This window comes from Hyla sarda, chromosome 1, assembly GCF_029499605.1.
Source record: "Hyla sarda isolate aHylSar1 chromosome 1, aHylSar1.hap1, whole genome shotgun sequence".
NCBI lineage: Eukaryota > Metazoa > Chordata > Amphibia > Anura > Hylidae > Hyla > Hyla sarda.
The window spans coordinates 541,908,424-541,926,540 of record NC_079189.1 but is presented as its reverse complement, the minus strand read 5'-3'; the positions used below and the strand labels follow the sequence as shown (position 1 = coordinate 541,926,540).

The window sequence follows — 18,117 nt, the reverse complement described above, 5'->3', positions numbered from 1 at the left end:
GAGGAAGGTGAGACAGAGGACCCAGACACACCGTGGCAGTATGCAGTGGAGATGTAGGCAGGTAGTCCCTCCGAGTCACTGGCGCAAATGGCATGATGCATGCTCAGTTGCTTGCGTAGTGAACCCCGAATTGTCAAAATTCGTCATCGGGATGACTTCTAGATCTCCACCTTATTAGACCCTCGCTACCGTCCCAGAATTGGGGCCTTTTTTACAGCCACTGAGAGGGAGGACAAACTGACCTACTACTACAGAGAGATTCTACGTAGTCAGTTGGCCGATGCCTATCGGCCACATGGTCCATCCACTCGCAGGTCTGATTTGGGGGGCCCTCTGCGCTCACCTTCCACTGCCATGGCTGCTGAGGAGGGGAGGGGTGGCAGGTGCAGTACCAGCTCAATCAGCAGGAGCCTGAGTCTACAGTCGCTGATGAGTAGCTTTCTTCACCCGCATAGTGAAGCAACTCATCAGCAGCAGGTAGACATGGAGCAGGATCTGAACCAGCAGGTGGTGGCATACCTTGAAATGACATGTCAATAACCATTGAAGATCCGCTGGACTTCTGGGCAGCCAAACTTGATTTATTGCCGCAACTAGAGTTTGCCCTGGAAAAGCTGTCCTGCCCGGCCAGTAGTGTGCCATCAGAGCGGGTGTTTAGTGCGGCCGGGGCCATAGTCACCCCAAGGCGAACTCGTCTGTCCACTAAAAATGTGGAGAGACTGACGTTTGTCAAGATGAATCAAGGATGGCTCAGCCAGGATTTCCATCCACCAATGCCAGATGCCTCAGAGTAGATTGACCATGCTGCTACACCAACACTTCCCAATTATGGTTATGAAATCCTCTTGGTTCATCAATTAGGGTTATGAAACCCTTTTTGGTACTGCGATTGAATGCTCCTGGCTCATCCTGTGTCTTTCAGGAACTACTTGCCTCACAGATGCTTCGGGCCTTGGCACTTTAATTTTTGGATGTTTAGCAGTAGCTAATGCACATTTCAACATTCAACAAGCAATGTGTACAAAGGCCAGGGACTTAATGAACCCGAGCTTGTGACCCGCACTTAGTTGGAATTCTTCTTTCATGGCAAATAATTGCAATCCCCGATCCCTATCAACCCTATCGGTTGGGGACCGGACCGGGATGCCTGCTGAAATCATTCAGCAGGCATCCCGGCACATCGCCCAGGGGGGTCCTGAGACCCCCCCCATGTCGGCGATCGCAGACATGTGATTTTCTGCTATTCCGGTCTGATCGGGTCTTTGGTGACCCGCTCACCCAGAAAATAGGGATGATCGGAGCTGTCAGTGACAGCCCCGATCATCCTGAGGGCTAGGAGCGAGGTTGCAGTGCTGCGATCTCCTCCTATCCCCTGCCATTGGTCAGAACTGATTCTGACCAATGGCAGCACAGGACATCGGGTTGCCATGGCAACCCCGCGTTCTGCCCACCCGTGGATGTCATGGAGAACGTGGAGAGAAGATGGAGGCCAGTACCTGGAGCAGAAGATGCCTGGGGACCCTTGATCATCGCTGGAGACAGGCACAGGTAGGGTAACGACGGTGGGGGAGGGGGGTGTGGCAATGAAAGTGCAAGTAAAGTGATCTTTACTGTGGCAACCACTAGGAAGGCCAAACTTCAACTCCCAGCATGCCCCGCTGTAATTTTGCAACATCTGGAGGGTCACAGTTTGGAGAACACTTTTACAGTGGTGCCCAAACGGTAGCCCTCCAGATGTTGCCAAACTACAACTCTCAGCATGCCTAGACTGCCCAGGCATGCTGGGAGTTGTAGGTTCTGTAACATCTGTCCCTTCAGATTTAGCAATTTCCATGAAATTTTAGAAAATTGCTATTCTACTTTGAAGCACTCTAATTTTTTCAAAAAGCAGCTTTATGATGCCAACATAAAGTGGACATTTTTGTATTTGTGAATAAAAATAAAATTTATTGGGAATATCCATTTTCCTTACAAGTAGAGAGCTTCAAAGTTAGAAAAATGCAAAATTTTCATGACGTTTTGGGATTTTTCACCAAAAAAGGATGCAAGTAACGCCGAAAATTTACCACCAAAATAAAGTAGAATATGTCACGAAAAAACAATCTCAGAATCAGAATATTCGGTAAAAGCGTTTTCGAGTTATTAATTCGTAAAGCGACGGTGGTCAGAATTGCGAAAAAGGGCTGCGTCCTTAAGGGGTTAAAACAATATTGGGTAACCATAAGTCCAATTCAGCGCTATTGTTTTTTATTGACTCAACATTGTTTGATACAATAAGTGGTGAGCAGGGTCCCACTTTTACAACAAACACCAGCAGTCTTGGCAATTTTAGCATTATTATCCAAAAGCGCCAGTGTAATAAACTATTAGCTCATTATCTGTTCACTGCTTATCCCAGGGCTGCTTTGTGATGTAAGTCATTGTTATTGACATGGAATATGATGTGCTTTTACGCCCTAATAAACCATCAAGTATACATTTCCCTGCCCCTGCAGTCTAGTTAGCTTCCTCAGTAGGCGTGGCCAAAGAACCTGTTCTTCAGCCTTATGTGAAGAGAGTAGGTGGAGCCTAAGCCACTAGTGGTTGTTTAGTAAGAACTTGATCAACAAACAGTCTCTTAGAACTTCCTGCAAGAGAGGAGCATTTCCTGCTCCTCATCACCATAACCTGGGATGGATAAGTATATTGAGGGACATTTATCAATGTTTGCTTATGTATTCTTTTTTTTAGTAATTTTTTCCTTACTTTTTTTTTGCTTATGTGTGACTTATTTATCAACTGGTTTCAGCCTGTTGATAATTTTCTTTCACGTTAGCAATTTTTCCTTTTTTACTTTGGTAGTAGCTTTTTCTACTCCATGTTTGAGCTGGAGTAAATTTAGTCAATTTTTAACCCTGTTGCAACTTTTTTTTGCGCAGTTGCGACTGTCGCAGTTAGTAAATACCTGACTACCCGTAGTCCATTTAAAAATTATTACTACGTAGTAAATTTTTGGAAAACTTGCTTTTCTCGCTTTCCAGTCAAAATGTCGCACGAAAAATCGCGTAGTCGCAGTTGCGACAATTTTGCGACAATTATAGTAAAGAAAACCTGACTAAACCTGTTGATAAATGTCCATAATTGACTGTATAATTTCTACGCTAAATATTTTTGTATCACTTTGGTAGAGCCATGCTAGTTTTCTAAACATATGTACCATTGTATTAATGCTAATATGTACCATTGTATTAATAACGTTTTATTAAATGTTATTAACTTTGCTGGTTACGGAATGATAGTTAATTTGATGGGGATACACTGCTGGTGCGAGACAATTATTTCATAGTACAAAACTTAATCAGTGTTTCTGGGTGTTTGCAAACCTATTTAGGCCTTATAAATTTAGCCTTTGCCTCCTGCTTCAACTTAAAATGGTCGGTGGCCATTTTAGGGACTTTAACAAAGAAAGCACATGGGCGGGGAAGGGGTATATATTTTTTCCTCTAATCCTAAAAAAACCACAATTGGTGTAGTCAGCAGGATTGCCACAATAAGTGGAGCTGTAGACAGGATTAGGACCCTAGAACAACAACATAAATGGCGTAGTCGGCAGGATTACCAGAATAAGTGGAGCTGCGGACAGGATCACCAACCTAGAACCACAACACTCGCTCACACAGCACCTTGCTAACCCAGTGCATCAGTAACCCCTCTCACGTGCCAGCTATATTGCTGTATTATAAATAATTTCTCAGCACCCTACCAGCATGCTTAGTCCAAGCAGTGCAATTGCCACAGCACCAACTATGTCATAGGGAAGAGATGGGCTTATGAGTAGTGAATGAAAGTCCATGTGTGAGTACTGCTAGCAATCAATAGATCTCTGGTTCTACCACCTCAAATGCTGGAAGTAAGAAGCAGCTATGCACTATGGATGGGGACTCTCAGAAGCTCAACTTTGATTATTTACAACAACAAAACCATGCAGCTTTTTTTTTTTTTAAATTTTTTTGAAGCACAGGAATACTTTCACGCATCCAAAAAGTAAAATTGTTTTGCTTAAATTTTTCTACTTTTCTGTGTTTTAGTCACTTTTGCACAGCATGGCTTCAGTATAAAAAGTGTGTGGTTTGAATGTAGTGCCCTGTAAGCCCTAAAAGCCCTCCCCAGTACCCTGTAGCTGTAGGGCACAGTGTTTCAAACCACTCAGGCTTGACTAACACCTTACACTTCATGCAAGAGAAGGATGAATGCAGTGTGACTTCATGCAAGAGAAGGATGAATGCAGTGTGACTTCATGCAAGAGAAGGATGAATGCAGTGTGACTTCATGCAAGAGAAGGATGAATGCAGTGTGACTTCATGCCACCATTGCTCTGTCCCTTGCTTACTAGGAGCTAGGACAGCTGAATAAAGCACATTTTCTATGCAAGTGCAGCATCAATTTATGTTAACAGTATCTCAACATTGTGGCAGTATCTCAACAAGGTACCTGGAGGCTTATATAGGTCAATAGACCTGACAGATTCACTTCAAGCTAAATTTACGAATATGCATAAAAAAATTACACTAATTCTTCACACATCACAAGACATTTAGAAAAAAAATTACGCAATTCGACCTGGCATAAAGAAATAAACTGCAAGCTTGAAAAAACTGAAAAAGTTGTAAATGATAATTTTCCCATGTGTGTTGGCTTGATTTCTGCAGGACTGGCTTACCATGTGTGTGGTGGACATCCAACCCTCCCCCCAAAAGATGATCTTGGATGGAAAAGGATGAAATTGTATTCAAACTGCCTACCCCTCCACTCTCCATTCTGATCCCATAAGTGAGCAGTCAAGCCAAGCATTCATACATATAGAAGAATCAGCAGATAAGATGGCTGTTGGCTGACAACTGTGTATGTGCAGAGCCTAACTAAATAGCCTAACCAAATAGAGAATACCTGTGTCATTCTCCACCTCCTCAGACCCTGAAGTAGGAATCGCAAAGAGTAAGACAATATCAGTTCTAAGGACCTTTATTGTACCAATAAGCTTATTTTATCACATTACTAATGCGAAGAGTTTTGTCTTTGTGAGTCTTCAGGCTTGCACAAAGCCAGGGGGAAATTAAAAATGTAGTCAAACAGCTCATCCATCTTGATGTAAAAGAATAATAATGACATGTAGCTGGAACAAGTACAGCTATTTCACTTACTTTTCTTATCTGCAGAAATTGGAGCTTTACTTCCAACTTCGATTTCATCATCGGTGTCCTCGCTACTGGTGCTGCTAACATCAAGCACTATGTCCCTCTGCGGGTCCACTCTAAGGAAGTTTCTACATTCAAAGGTCAGATGGCCAGCTGAACGGGAGACAATGAAGAACAGATTAGCTGCTATATTCATTGCAGCATCCAAGAGCGACAACCTACAGAAGTAGTAGGGCTGTGATTTTCACTTTAAGGCTACGTTCACACAGTATTTTGGTCAGTATTTTTACTGTGGAACAAACATCTGCCTGGAAAATTTCCAGCGGACATTCCGGAAACAGTGGGCGCCAGCAATGCGTAGTCTCCATAGATGGCAATGCATTTATGAGCAGATTCAGCATAAGAAATTGACATGTTAATTCTTTCTGTGGAGGCTGAAATCGTAATTTCCACCATGTGCATGGTGCAAAGAATCCCAATGAAAACAATGGAAGTCTACTGCAACGGAATTTCTAAGCGGGACGTTTCCGCCAGAATCCACTCAGAAATTCTGTTGAGTGAACGTGGCCTAAGTAATACTTAAAGTGCACTTTTTATACAATATAGATAATCCCATTCAATGTATATTTGGAATACACATTAGTTTATAAATATGTATATTTTTGGGTGAAAAAGTTCTGTCCCTGCAGCTACTGCCTGTGTATCTCTGTGAGGAGACTAAATACAGGAAGTGAGAGCAGGAAAAGCAGGGATCTCTGCAGGCTCCTGGCTTGTCAATCATCATGCTGTTTAAGGCGGGAGCATGACAGAGTGCCCAGAGCCCCGCCTGTCCTCAGTGCCACGCCTGTCCTCAGTGCCCAGAGCCCCGCCTGTCCTCAGTGCCCAGAGCCCCGCCTGTCCTCAGTGCCCAGAGCCCCGCCTGTCCTCAGTGCCCAGAGCCCCGCCTGTCCTCAGTGCCCAGAGCCCCGCCTGTCCTCAGTGTCCAGAGCCCCGCCTGTCCTCAGTGTCCAGAGCCCCGCCTGTCCTCAGTGTCCAGAGCCCCGCCTGTCCTCAGTGTCCAGAGCCCCGCCTGTCCTCAGTGTCCAGAGCCCTGCCTGTCCTCAGTGCTCAGAGCCCCGCTTGTTCTCAGTGCTCAGAGCCCTGCTTGTCCATCCACACTTCCTGCATGGTCTTCTCACAGAGACACACAGGCAGTAGCTCCAGGGACAAAAATGTAAACATTATTTAACCAATTTATATTAGGAATATACATATAATGTTATTTTCTACATTATATAAAAAGTTTTTGCCAATGACAGGTACACTTTAAAAGGGAATCTGATCTGACAGCAGGATCACCCACACTAACCTAAAAAAGGCAGTTTTATAGTGTGGGTGACTGATGAAAACTCTGTTTTCCTTTATTAAAATCAGTCCAGAGTAATGCTTAAAGGGTATCTCCCACCATTCTATTTTTTTTTTTTTGCAAGCCCGTTCTCCCCCACTATTACACTTGCAGTTACTGCAGAGTCCGGCAGGGGGCGTGCAGGGACAGCGGCGGCAATGAGGCGGCGGCGATGTGCGGGAGGAGTGGCCGGGGAGCCAATGTGCTCGCTCCCGCCTGTCTGATTGACAGGCAGGGAGCGAGTGCAGCCTAACTGAAAAAGGACTCATTGCAACTCCAAAATCAGTCCTTTTTCAGTAGCCGGTTTTTAAATGTAAATTAAACCTTTTTAATGAAAAAAAATAATAATAAAAGTATATTAGAGATATGTTGTAGTACATAAGTACTATAACATATCAAAAAATAAAGTTGGTGACAGTGCCCATTTAACATTGTTAATATGTGAATATTGCTATATGCGCAACAGAGGCAGGCTGCTGCTTTACTAGCAATCCTTACTGTGTCCCGAGATCTCTACTCCCCATCTTGAATAGCCATCTAGCATGCTGAGAGAGTCATTGCCCAGGTAACCGCTCAGCAGCTGACTCTCTAAACCAGTGTTTAACAACCAGGGTGCTTCCATATGTTGCAAAACTACAACTCCCAGAATGCCCAAACAGCCTTTTGCTGTCTGGGTATGCTGGGAGTTGTAGTTTGGCAAGAACTGGAGGCACCCTGGTTGGAAAACACTGCTCTAAACCCTGAAGTCACCTGCATGCGGACTTGAGAGTAAAATCATATGGATATACAATATGGGGGAGGGGATCTAAAAACACAGGAAGGGTTGCACAGCATAGTAAAGCAGCCTGCCTCGGTTGTGCATAAAAGAAAATTGGCATATAAGCAAAACTAAGAATTACCCTGGGACAACTAGATCAATTTTTAATAAGGTGAACAGTGTTTTAGGCAGGATAACCCAGAGGTTTAACCTAAGTATTCAAATTAGAGTGTGTGATAATGCTGTCAGATTCCCTTTTAATGCCCTGGTCCCCTGCAGCTCCCAGTCGAGCAACTTCTAATTGTCGCTTGTTACTATTTCTGAGAAATCAGAACAGATAAAATAGAGATCTTTAATATTGCTATTACAACTCTTATTCCTTCAATCAGTAAGTAACCTGGTTTGTATTCAGGTGTCAAGGACAAAGGGGGACATGTATCAATGTTGGTGTGGGTAGAAGTCTTTTTTAGATCATTTTGGTTGATCTAAATTTGGTGCAATTGCACCAAATTTACCATACTTGTGCAAGGCACATGATAAATTTTGTGCAAAGTTCTAAATTTACACACAGTTCTATTTGTACACCTGATCTACACGTCACAGGAAAAGTGGACACATGGATTTTGCTCTATTGCTTTGAGGCTTGGATTCCATTGGGTTTTTTTTGTACACCAGTAAAAACACCAGAAAAACTGTCACAGCTTTTTCTTGCATTTTGCTGGTGTGCGGAAACAATCATTTTTTTACCCTGTGGAAATTTTTTTCACTGCCTTCAGGTCCCGCTCTGTGGGTCAGACACAGAGCGCCCGGCCCACAGAGTGTAAGAAGGTGAGGAGTGATGTATAGCATATAAATATACAGGGTGCAGAGCATCACTACTTACCTCCGCCAGCTGTATAGTATACAGGGGTGCATACAGCGTTAACCCATGTTGCTGCTGAGCAGTTCTGGGTTAAAGGGGTACTCCCGTGGAAATTTTTTTTTTTTTTTTTTAAATCAACTGGTGCCAGAAAGTTAAACCGATTTGTAAATTACTTCTATTAAAAAATCTTAATCCTTCCAGTACTTATTAGCTGCTGAATACTACAGAGGAAATGGTTTTCTTTTTGGAACACAGTGCTCTCTGCTGACATCTCTGTCCATTTTAAGACCTGTCCAGAGTAGGATAAAATCCCCATAGCAAACATATGCTGCTCTGGACAGTTCCTAAAATGGACAGAGAGCACTGTGGTCGTGATGTCAGCAGAGAGCTCTCTGTTCCAAAAAGAAAACCATTTCCTGTGTAGTATTCAGCAGCTAATAAGTACTGGAAGGATTAAGATTTTTTAACAGAAGTAATTTACAAATCGGTTTAACTTTCTGGCACCAGTTGATTTAAAAAAAAAAAAATGTTTCCACGGGAGTTCCCCTTTAAGTCTTTGTGCGCCATCCTGTATATACACCCATCTATAGATGACTGTATATACAGGATACAGTAGGCAGAAGTCAACAATTGGGGGGCTCCCTGTTACACTGCAGTATGGGCGCACTCCCCAGGGGAGAGCGACAAAAAAGTAATAACCTTTTTTTTTTCTTTTCTTCTCATTTCAGATACTTTAATGCGGAGGACTACGTCAGTTTCGGTGGATTGCGACAATGACCAGTGTTTTTTTTATGTCAATAAAAGGGTTAATGAGGGCTGTGGGGGAGTGTTTTTTAAATAAAATTTTTTTCAATGTGTTGTGTTTTTTATAATTGAATTTTCAGGCTTAGTAGTGGAAGCCATCTTGTAGACAGAATCCATTACTAAGCCTGGACTGTGTAGCTCCGCCCACTAATGATGTCATCGCTAGGGGGTGGAGTAGTTAAGGTCGCAGGGGGTCTCAGGAATGAGACCCAGTGCGATCTGTCCCTCTGCCGATCTGTCCCTTGGACTACTACTCCCATCATGGGACATTCTGTGTCCCATGATGGGAGTAGTTGTAGTACCGCAGTGCTGAGTGGCGGCTCTTGCACATCCCCTAGCTGCGGGACTCTATTAGGACTGTTAGGACTACTACTCCCATCATGGAAAGAATCCGTCCATGATGGGAGTTGTAGTCCTGGGGCTGAGGTGCAGATCGCAGCAGGTCATTCTGCAGAGACCCGCTGAGATTCGCAATTATTAACTTAAAAAACCGGCGGCACATGCGGCTTTCCTGCGCTGCTGCCGGCTCCTGTATACACTGTCATAATTCATAATCCCCGCAGCCGGAACACGGGAGCTCGGATTGGTGAATAGTTATTAACCAATCAGAGCTCCCGTGTTCCAGCAGGGATTATGAATTATGAGAACATATACAGAAGCCAGCGGCACGTGCGGCTTCACTGCGCTACAGCTGACATAATTCATAATCCTTGCCGAAACACGGGAGCTCTGATTGGTGAATAGTTATTAACCAATCAGAGATCCTGTGTTCCGGCGGCAGGGATTATGAAATGTGACAGTGTATACAGGAGCCGGCAGCTGTGCAGTGAAGCCGCATGTGCTGCCGGCTTTTTAAGTTAATAATTGCGGATCGCAGCAGGTCTCTGCCGAATAACCTGCTGTGATCTGCACCTCAGTCCCAGGACTACAACTCCCATCATGGATGGAGTCTGTCCATGATGGGAGTAGTAGTTCTAAAAGTCCCAATAGAGTCCCGTAGCCGGGGGATGTGCAGGAGCAAGCCCTCAGCACTGCGGTACTACAACTACTCCCATCATGGGACAGATTCTGTTCCATGATGGGAGTAGTTGTAGTATTGCAGTGCTGAGGGCTGGCTCCTGCATCGTCCAGCGTCCGACACTTTTCTACGTGTCCTTGCTACCACTCATACATTTTTTGTAGATTTTAGCAAAAAAGCGCAATTGCACAAAAAAAAAAAAAAAAAAACATCAACATTTTTTTTTTGCGCAAATGATACATACCAGTCCACTGGATTAAGTTGTCTACAGTACACCAAACAGGTGACAACTTTAGAAAATCATCCACAAAAAAACAAAACAAAATGCAGCTCAAATGCAAAAAAAAGCTCAATTGTGCTAAATCTGTAGACATGAAAAGTAGTCTAAAGGCAACGATACATCCCTGAAAACCATCTGAGAAGAAGATGAGAAGCTTACGAGAAGAAGGCAGAAGTGGACACTAAGCAGTTACATACGTCCATAATATGCTGTTTAATTCATACATAACTGCATTTGGGCTTCCTGTTGAACACATTGCAATATACCTCAGTAATAGTAAGCTATCATGTCTAGAATAATAGGCCGAGATGTATAAGACAAAAACTGGAGTCATTGTTAAATCTGGACCATTGTGTAAGTTCTACCTATGGGTTTGCAGTAAAATGATGAATACTTACGATATCCACACTTCTTACATCCCGCTCTGATGTTATCTTTATTAACCCCTGCAAAAATGTAAAAAATAAATAAATAAATAACTGATTATTTCATATTGTCATATTAGGTTTTCTATATAACAGAAACTCACTTGTCATGCTAATTATAAGCCCCAAAAATGAATCACTATGTTAAATATGTTTAATAGCATGATGTCGGCCATTTTGTGTATGTTCTAAATAGACCACAGTGTATTCTAAAGTTCTCCTATTCAAGTGCCAGCCTGGGAGTAGAATACTTGTTGTCTCTTTAGATATTTATGGCTGTTTAGATAAGACAGAGAGAGATTCACACGTCTGTGTGAAAGATCTACATGATATTCTTATCTCTCTAATAAATTTGGATGTCTAGGTAGGCTCCAAGATGTCTATGAGAATCCGGGTTTTAATTACTTATAGATGTAAAAAAGAATCCCTGAAGTGTTATGGCTCCATATGTCAAGTGTGGAATGTGTGTTTGAAACCAACATTGGACAGTTAACCCTTAATTGTAATGATGCTAATTGCTTATGCAACTGCACCCCTAGCGGATGAGTAGTTGACATTACATGGACAGGAAAGGCATTATGGGTGATATGCTCAATGCATTCTGGGTATTATAGTGATGTCATGGTCATTACCATATGTACATGCTCAACCTACATTCATTGGGGAATTCCAATGAATGGGAGGGGTGTCTAACTAATTAAAAAGTCTGGTAAACCAAATGTTAGGAACTGTGGACTGGACTGTAGACTGTACTGGCTGTAGAGAACACACAAAGACACAGGAAAGAGGTCCAACCAGGTGGAATAGCCATGTGAGATTCCAGCAGACTTTATGATCACACTGTACCAGACCAATGGCTATCCAAGACAATGAGATGGACCGTTCAATTTTCCTAGGACCAGAAACGAGGTTCTTATATAGACTTGGTAAGAAATACAAAAATAGTATTCCATTTAATTAAGACCAATTTGGATAATGTGAATGGAATTATACCATTTAGATTGGCAAATAAATTAATAAAATAAAATAATTAATTAATTATCTCCATATTGAGATTAGTTTTAGGATATTGTGAGACTTCATTCTACCTGCAGAAGAAACAAGACTCATAATCTATCAAAGCATTAAATAATTGCTTAGACATATTGATAGAATTCCTACTCGCCAAAGTAAGTGTTATAAGTAAATTTCCCACACAGAAAACTTGCTTCAAGTTCTTCCTTCTAAAATATAGTCTAGTGAGATCAAAAACTCTGCTTTTTGTCTTAATGTCTTACATGTATAGAAAATAGTCCAGAATGTGGTGGAAGTATATCATAGTTCTTCCATATTTATATCCTTAGATGGATTTGCTCATTCTTGGAATCATGTGATTTGTAATTGGTTAGAAGGGGCAGGGAATGTTTTTAGCATTCCATATTGATATGCCTATAATTAGATATTGCCCATCTTGATATCATGAGGTTCCTCTGGATAGAGTGATACGTAACTTTTTCTTATATGATATTCCTAACCTAATAGCTTTTGTTTTATTGTAAGAAGTTACTTACTTCTCACATGTATTGTTCTACTATATGTAGTCAATTAACAAGCTTGTAATGTTTACTAATATATCTAATTGATATTCTTTTGCATATATCATTGTGTTTATTGCTCATTTATGTTTATGACCTAATAACCAATAAATCTGCATAGTTTTATAATACCAGTGTTAATTGTATATTGCAAAACTACATCCTTAAGCGTTAATGTCATCTCGTCATAAAAAGAACTTGTTGATATCTGAGGAAATAGACATGAATTGTATTGATTGGCTTTGTCTACAATTCACCAGGTCATAATTTTTATATTTTTAATAATTTTCATAATTTTAAATTTTCCATAATATTTTTCTGACCATAATTCATAATTGAGTTATTACCGCAAGACACACTGTGGGGTATAAGGTGTCAGTCTGTTTCATGATCTGTAAAACCAATAAAACTCCCCCCACTAGGGATCGAACGATATCGTTTTTTTTAGGGCAGATACCGATAATCGGTGGAGGTTAGGGCCGATAGCCGATGACTTATACCGGAATATCGGTATAAGTTATCGGCTATTTATCCCCCCACGACACCGCTGCAGATCACTTATTTAAAGCGGGCGCTTTAAATCAATGCACTGCAGTGGCTTTTGCGGTGCCATAGGCAGCCGCCGCCACCACCACCCGCTTCTCTCCCCCTACCTTTCAGGGTGGTCCGGGCCATCCATCCTTCCTGTAGTGTCCGGCGGCATTCCGGGGTGGAGGGTGAACCGGTCCGGGTTGTCCTTCTTCTCCGGGGGTCATCTTCTCCACTCCGGGCAGGCTCCGGCCTAGTACGCTGCATAGACGCCGCTGCGCAGTGACGCCCGTGCGCAGCGACGCACCTGACGTCATGGCGTAGCGGCGTCTATGCAGCGTACTAGGCCGGAGCCTGCCCGGAGTGGAGAAGATGACCCCCAGAGAAGGACAGCCCGGACCGGTTCACCCTCCACCCGGAATGCCGCCGGACACTACAGGAAGGATGGATGGCCCGGACCACCCCCATAACGGGTAAGTTAAATTTTTTTTTATTGACTCGGAGGGTGGGGGAGGGGCCCGACCGATACAGCGGTATGGGCAAAAATCCATACCGGTATACCGCCCAGCACTACGGTGGGGGGTGCGGTGCGGTGGGTCGGGGGGGGCGGTCGCGGTGCGGGGCATTATCGGCAAGGTAATTGCCGATACCGATAATGCCCAAAATCGTGATTATCGTCCGATACCGATAATCGGTCGATCCCTATCCCCCACCACCACCTTTATTTCTATGGCTTGGGGTTGTAGAAATTATTAAAATACAGTCCCTGTGAGGAGAATGGGAGCTGTATCAGACCAATGGGGAATTAGGAAAGTATAAGGTTTTTTTTTTTTTGTCTTTCCCCCACGCCCCAGCACCATATTAGAATATTGACTAATGGCATGGTGGAACCTAACATGGAGGGATGGTACACGAAACAGAGAAGACTGGACATGAAAGAGGGGAATGGACATGAAAATCAAAATCGCAGTTTTTATCTTCATAAACTCAATGATATTTTCCCTAAATCTAGCAGCCCTACTTTCAGTTTCTTTTGCCGTATGCACCATAAATTGGCTGTGTTATAAATGTGGGCTAGCTCATTAAATGGTAGAACACAAGAACGCAGGTCATTGTCCCCTGAGTGAATGGAGTGGCACAGTGCATGCTCTATTGCTGCTGATGTGCTGAACTTTGGAAGGTCTAGAGACATTGAATAGAGCCAAGGATAAGCATGTCCGATGCTGCTTCATTCCTGCATTCGGGGGACATCACACATCTGGTCAATGTGGCTCCCAGCGGACAGACCACCAATCAAATAGTTTACTTTTAAACGTTGGAATTCATGCAGGCAACATGGAGTACGTCAGTGTACAGGAGAGCTACAGAGAAAGAAAAGTGAATTCATACAAAGTACTGTAATACGATGGCGTAAACTAGGAGGCGGCAATACAAAGAAATAAAGTGACAAGTTGTTTCAGTCCATCATTTCAGATGACAGGTTTTATTGTCAAAATGTTTATTACAGTAGTTATTGCATGTCAGACTAGGTAGACTTATTGATATGCATACAGATAGACGTAAGGATAGCACTCACCACCTCTGGAGAGCGTAGAAGATGTTCTTTATTGCATGTGAATCAAAGTGACAGCGTGCAGCAAAAGACATGATGTGCAGTGGGCGAGGACACCGGGATGCTCCAAACACGGATGACAGGTGTTTTATAGGAAACTACTACTTCCTGTCGACATCAGTACCGGTTATAAGGGTACGTTCAGGCGAGCGGATTTTCACAGCGGATCCGCCACTGAAGGATTCTCTATATTCTGCCTTTACATGTGCCTACTTGGAGCGGCAATAAGCCGCTACGAGCAGCTACACTACGATGTGCGAGTCGCCGCGCGCATGCGCAGTATACACGCACATCGCAGCAGCTCATTGACCAGGGGGAGTGGCCACGACGTGTGCGAGTACACTGCGCATGCGTGGCGACTCGGACATTGTTTCAGTGTGTCTGCACGGAGCGGCGTATTGCCGCTCCAAGCAGGTACATGTAAAGGCAGAATACAGAGGGTCTTTCAGAGGCGGATCGGCAGCGTAAAATACGCTGCAAATCTGCTCGTGTGAACGTACCCTAAGACCTGTGGGAGCTGACGTCAGCAGGTGAACATGTGACAATAGGTGCAAGTGCATTAAATGCAATGTCAAAAATAATGCAATGCAATGTAAATATAAGAGTCACCGAGAAGTCATCCTCATGATCAGTACAAAATAATGTTTAAAATATAACTTTTAATGTACTACAAACTAAAAATAGAAGATGACAATTAAACTAATAGTAGGTGCTACATGTACTTAATAGTGCTAGGGAGCCCGGGGGTGTGCAGACCCAATTCTTGAGGATAGATAAGTAACCAAGCCTCTAGTAGATAAAGATGGGTTAACTAAGATAGGAGCGACTGAGGTCCTGGATTAGAGGATGTATATACGATTATTCAGCAATGAAATAATCCATAGATAAGAGAGATGGAGGGATATGTGCCCACTATGATCAATATACCCATCCCTCTTTCCCTGCCTTTTGAGGGACCCACCTCCTTAACAGGGTGGCCTCAACCACGGTGACGTTCCCTGCTCTCACTAAGTGAGGGGAAAAAACAACAAAATAAAGTAATAGATAGAAGGGGATAGGGCTGCACAACCCAAGGCTCCAGAGACAAAGTGTGTGTGATAACCACAATAGTGCAAAACAATCAAAAAATAACCCAACTCCAACGCGTTTCACCTGTCATATTTAAACAGGATCATCAGGGAAAACAGTGGCACAAAACATGAATATTAGTGATAGCACCAATTTTAAAACAGGGCACTTATGATAACCAAGTGTTCCCTCAATTCGCAGCAAGCCAAACCTAGATAGTGGCTAATTCCTCCAAGTTTGCCCTCCTAGCGTGGGATGTACACTAGGTGCATGAGGTATGGCACATATATCAAATTAAATTGTACCCTATGCAAAGTAGAGGCTATAATTAGCCATGATATTCACTCAATACAGCCATGTCCACAATCAGAAAAATGCATAATTTGCTAGCATAGATGTATAAATACGTATTAAAGATGCAATTATATATAACTAGATCCTCTGGATTCATAAAGTAGATACAGGTGGTGGTGTAGTTGACAAATTCACCATTAAATATTGCCAGTAAATATGCATAGGTACCATAAAGTAGTAGTAACACCATCAGAGGGTGAAAATTGGTCCTGTTATCATATTGTGTGAAAAAATGGGGACCTGCTGACTGACTACATTGTCTTGTCAGTCTATCTTTTAATAACTTTTGTTGTACTTCAAGTTCATCATTTGCAGCAGTGATCATTCTCTTATCTTATATAATAATATATATTTTTTTTCCATCTCTATGCAAAACATTAGTTCCCAATATAAGATTGCATAAATTGTGCAGCTATAGCATCGGTATGTGCTTCATTTATATTGCTATAACATTTTTCTGGGCCATAATACATGTTACATACCTTTTGGAACCCATTTCCGGCATTTGGAACGCTCACGTGACCTAAATAGGTCACGTGACGCGTCTTTGGATTGTATTCAGCTCTGGTTTTGAGGCGCGGCTATACCGCGCATGCGCCATAGTGTCGTACCCTCAGGAACGCACCTGACCGCTTCACTGACATCTACAGGTCAGTGACGCGCTGTTTGCGCCCGTCGTCTGACGTCATATTATGCGCCACTGGCTCTGACTGGTCGCCAGGTAAGATGCGCACTATATAAAACAGGCTGATACATCTTGCTGGCCACATTGCAGTATGTCGCCAGCCCATCAAGACCTGATGCCCTAAGTGTACCAACGTACACCAACGTATTTAATGGTGAATTTGTCAACTACACCACCACCTGTATCTACTTTATGAATCCAGAGGATCTAGTTATATATAATTGCATCTTTAATACGTATTTATACATCTATGCTAGCAAATTATGCATTTTTCTGATTGTGGACATGGCTGTATTGAGTGAATATCATGGCTAATTATAGCCTCTACTTTGCATAGGGTACAATTTAATTTGATATATGTGCCATACCTCATGCACCTAGTGTACATCCCACGCTAGGAGGGCAAACTTGGAGGAATTAGCCACTATCTAGGTTTGGCTTGCTGCGAATTGAGGGAACACTTGGTTATCATAAGTGCCCTGTTTTAAAATTGGTGCTATCACTAATATTCATGTTTTGTGCCACTGTTTTCCCTGATGATCCTGTTTAAATATGACAGGTGAAACGCGTTGGAGTTGGGTTATTTTTTGATTGTTTTGCACTATTGTGGTTATCACACACACTTTGTCTCTGGAGCCTTGGGTTGTGCAGCCCTATCCCCTTCTATCTATTACTTTATTTTGTTGTTTTTTCCCCTCACTTAGTGAGAGCAGGGAACGTCACCGTGGTTGAGGCCACCCTGTTAAGGAGGTGGGTCCCTCAAAAGGCAGGGAAAGAGGGATGGGTATATTGATCATAGTGGGCACATATCCCTCCATCTCTCTTATCTATGGATTATTTCATTGCTGAATAATCGTATATACATCCTCTAATCCAGGACCTCAGTCGCTCCTATCTTAGTTAACCCATCTTTATCTACTAGAGGCTTGGTTACTTATCTATCCTCAAGAATTGGGTCTGCACACCCCCGGGCTCCCTAGCACTATTAAGTACATGTAGCACCTACTATTAGTTTAATTGTCATCTTCTATTTTTAGTTTGTAGTATATTAAAAGTTATATTTTAAACATTATTTTGTACTGATCATGAGGATGACTTCTCGGTGACTCTTCTTGCTAAGATCCTCTTGACATTTATCATTGCGATAATATAGGATCACAAAATTTTGTAAGCGATTCCCTAGTCGGTGATAAGCAATGTAAATATAAACAGTATAACCATCATTTGTTTACAGGAAAACACCTAGGTCTAATTTATCGTTTAATCCTAGTTTACCTTATGCGTCTGTGCGGAGGATCCATCTTGCCTCCGCATGAAGCAGCGTTTTTTTTCCTGTCCATACCCTCAATTGGTAGGATCTGTTGGATCCCGTGGAACTTCATTTGTGTCGGGTTATTGCTGTGAACTTCCTGGAAATGCTTGATTACTCTTGATGATCCCTTTCCTGATTTTAAAGAACATATTCGCGAAAATGGATGTTCATAGGGTGGGTGGTACTGCGAATATAGAATCGTCCGCATTCAGAGGTAAATTGCAGTTTTTGCATTTATAGTTACCTATAGGGGAGGAATCACGTAACCAATTATGTTTTA

The 18,117-nt window shown here is 42.6% G+C and overlaps 1 protein-coding gene across 2 annotated transcripts in view; it reads right to left on the bottom strand.

Moving 5' to 3' along the window:
- SREK1IP1 (SREK1 interacting protein 1) overlaps positions 1–18,117 on the bottom strand; it is an 83,092-nt gene that overhangs the window by 49,670 nt on the left and 15,305 nt on the right. For both annotated transcript variants that reach the window (XM_056541333.1, XM_056541335.1), the window contains exons 2-3: positions 10,678–10,725; positions 5,181–5,327 (exon numbers count right to left, since the gene is read on the bottom strand). In XM_056541333.1, coding sequence (XP_056397308.1) covers positions 5,181–5,327; positions 10,678–10,725 — 195 coding nt within the window. The remainder of the gene's footprint in view (positions 1–5,180; positions 5,328–10,677; positions 10,726–18,117) is intronic.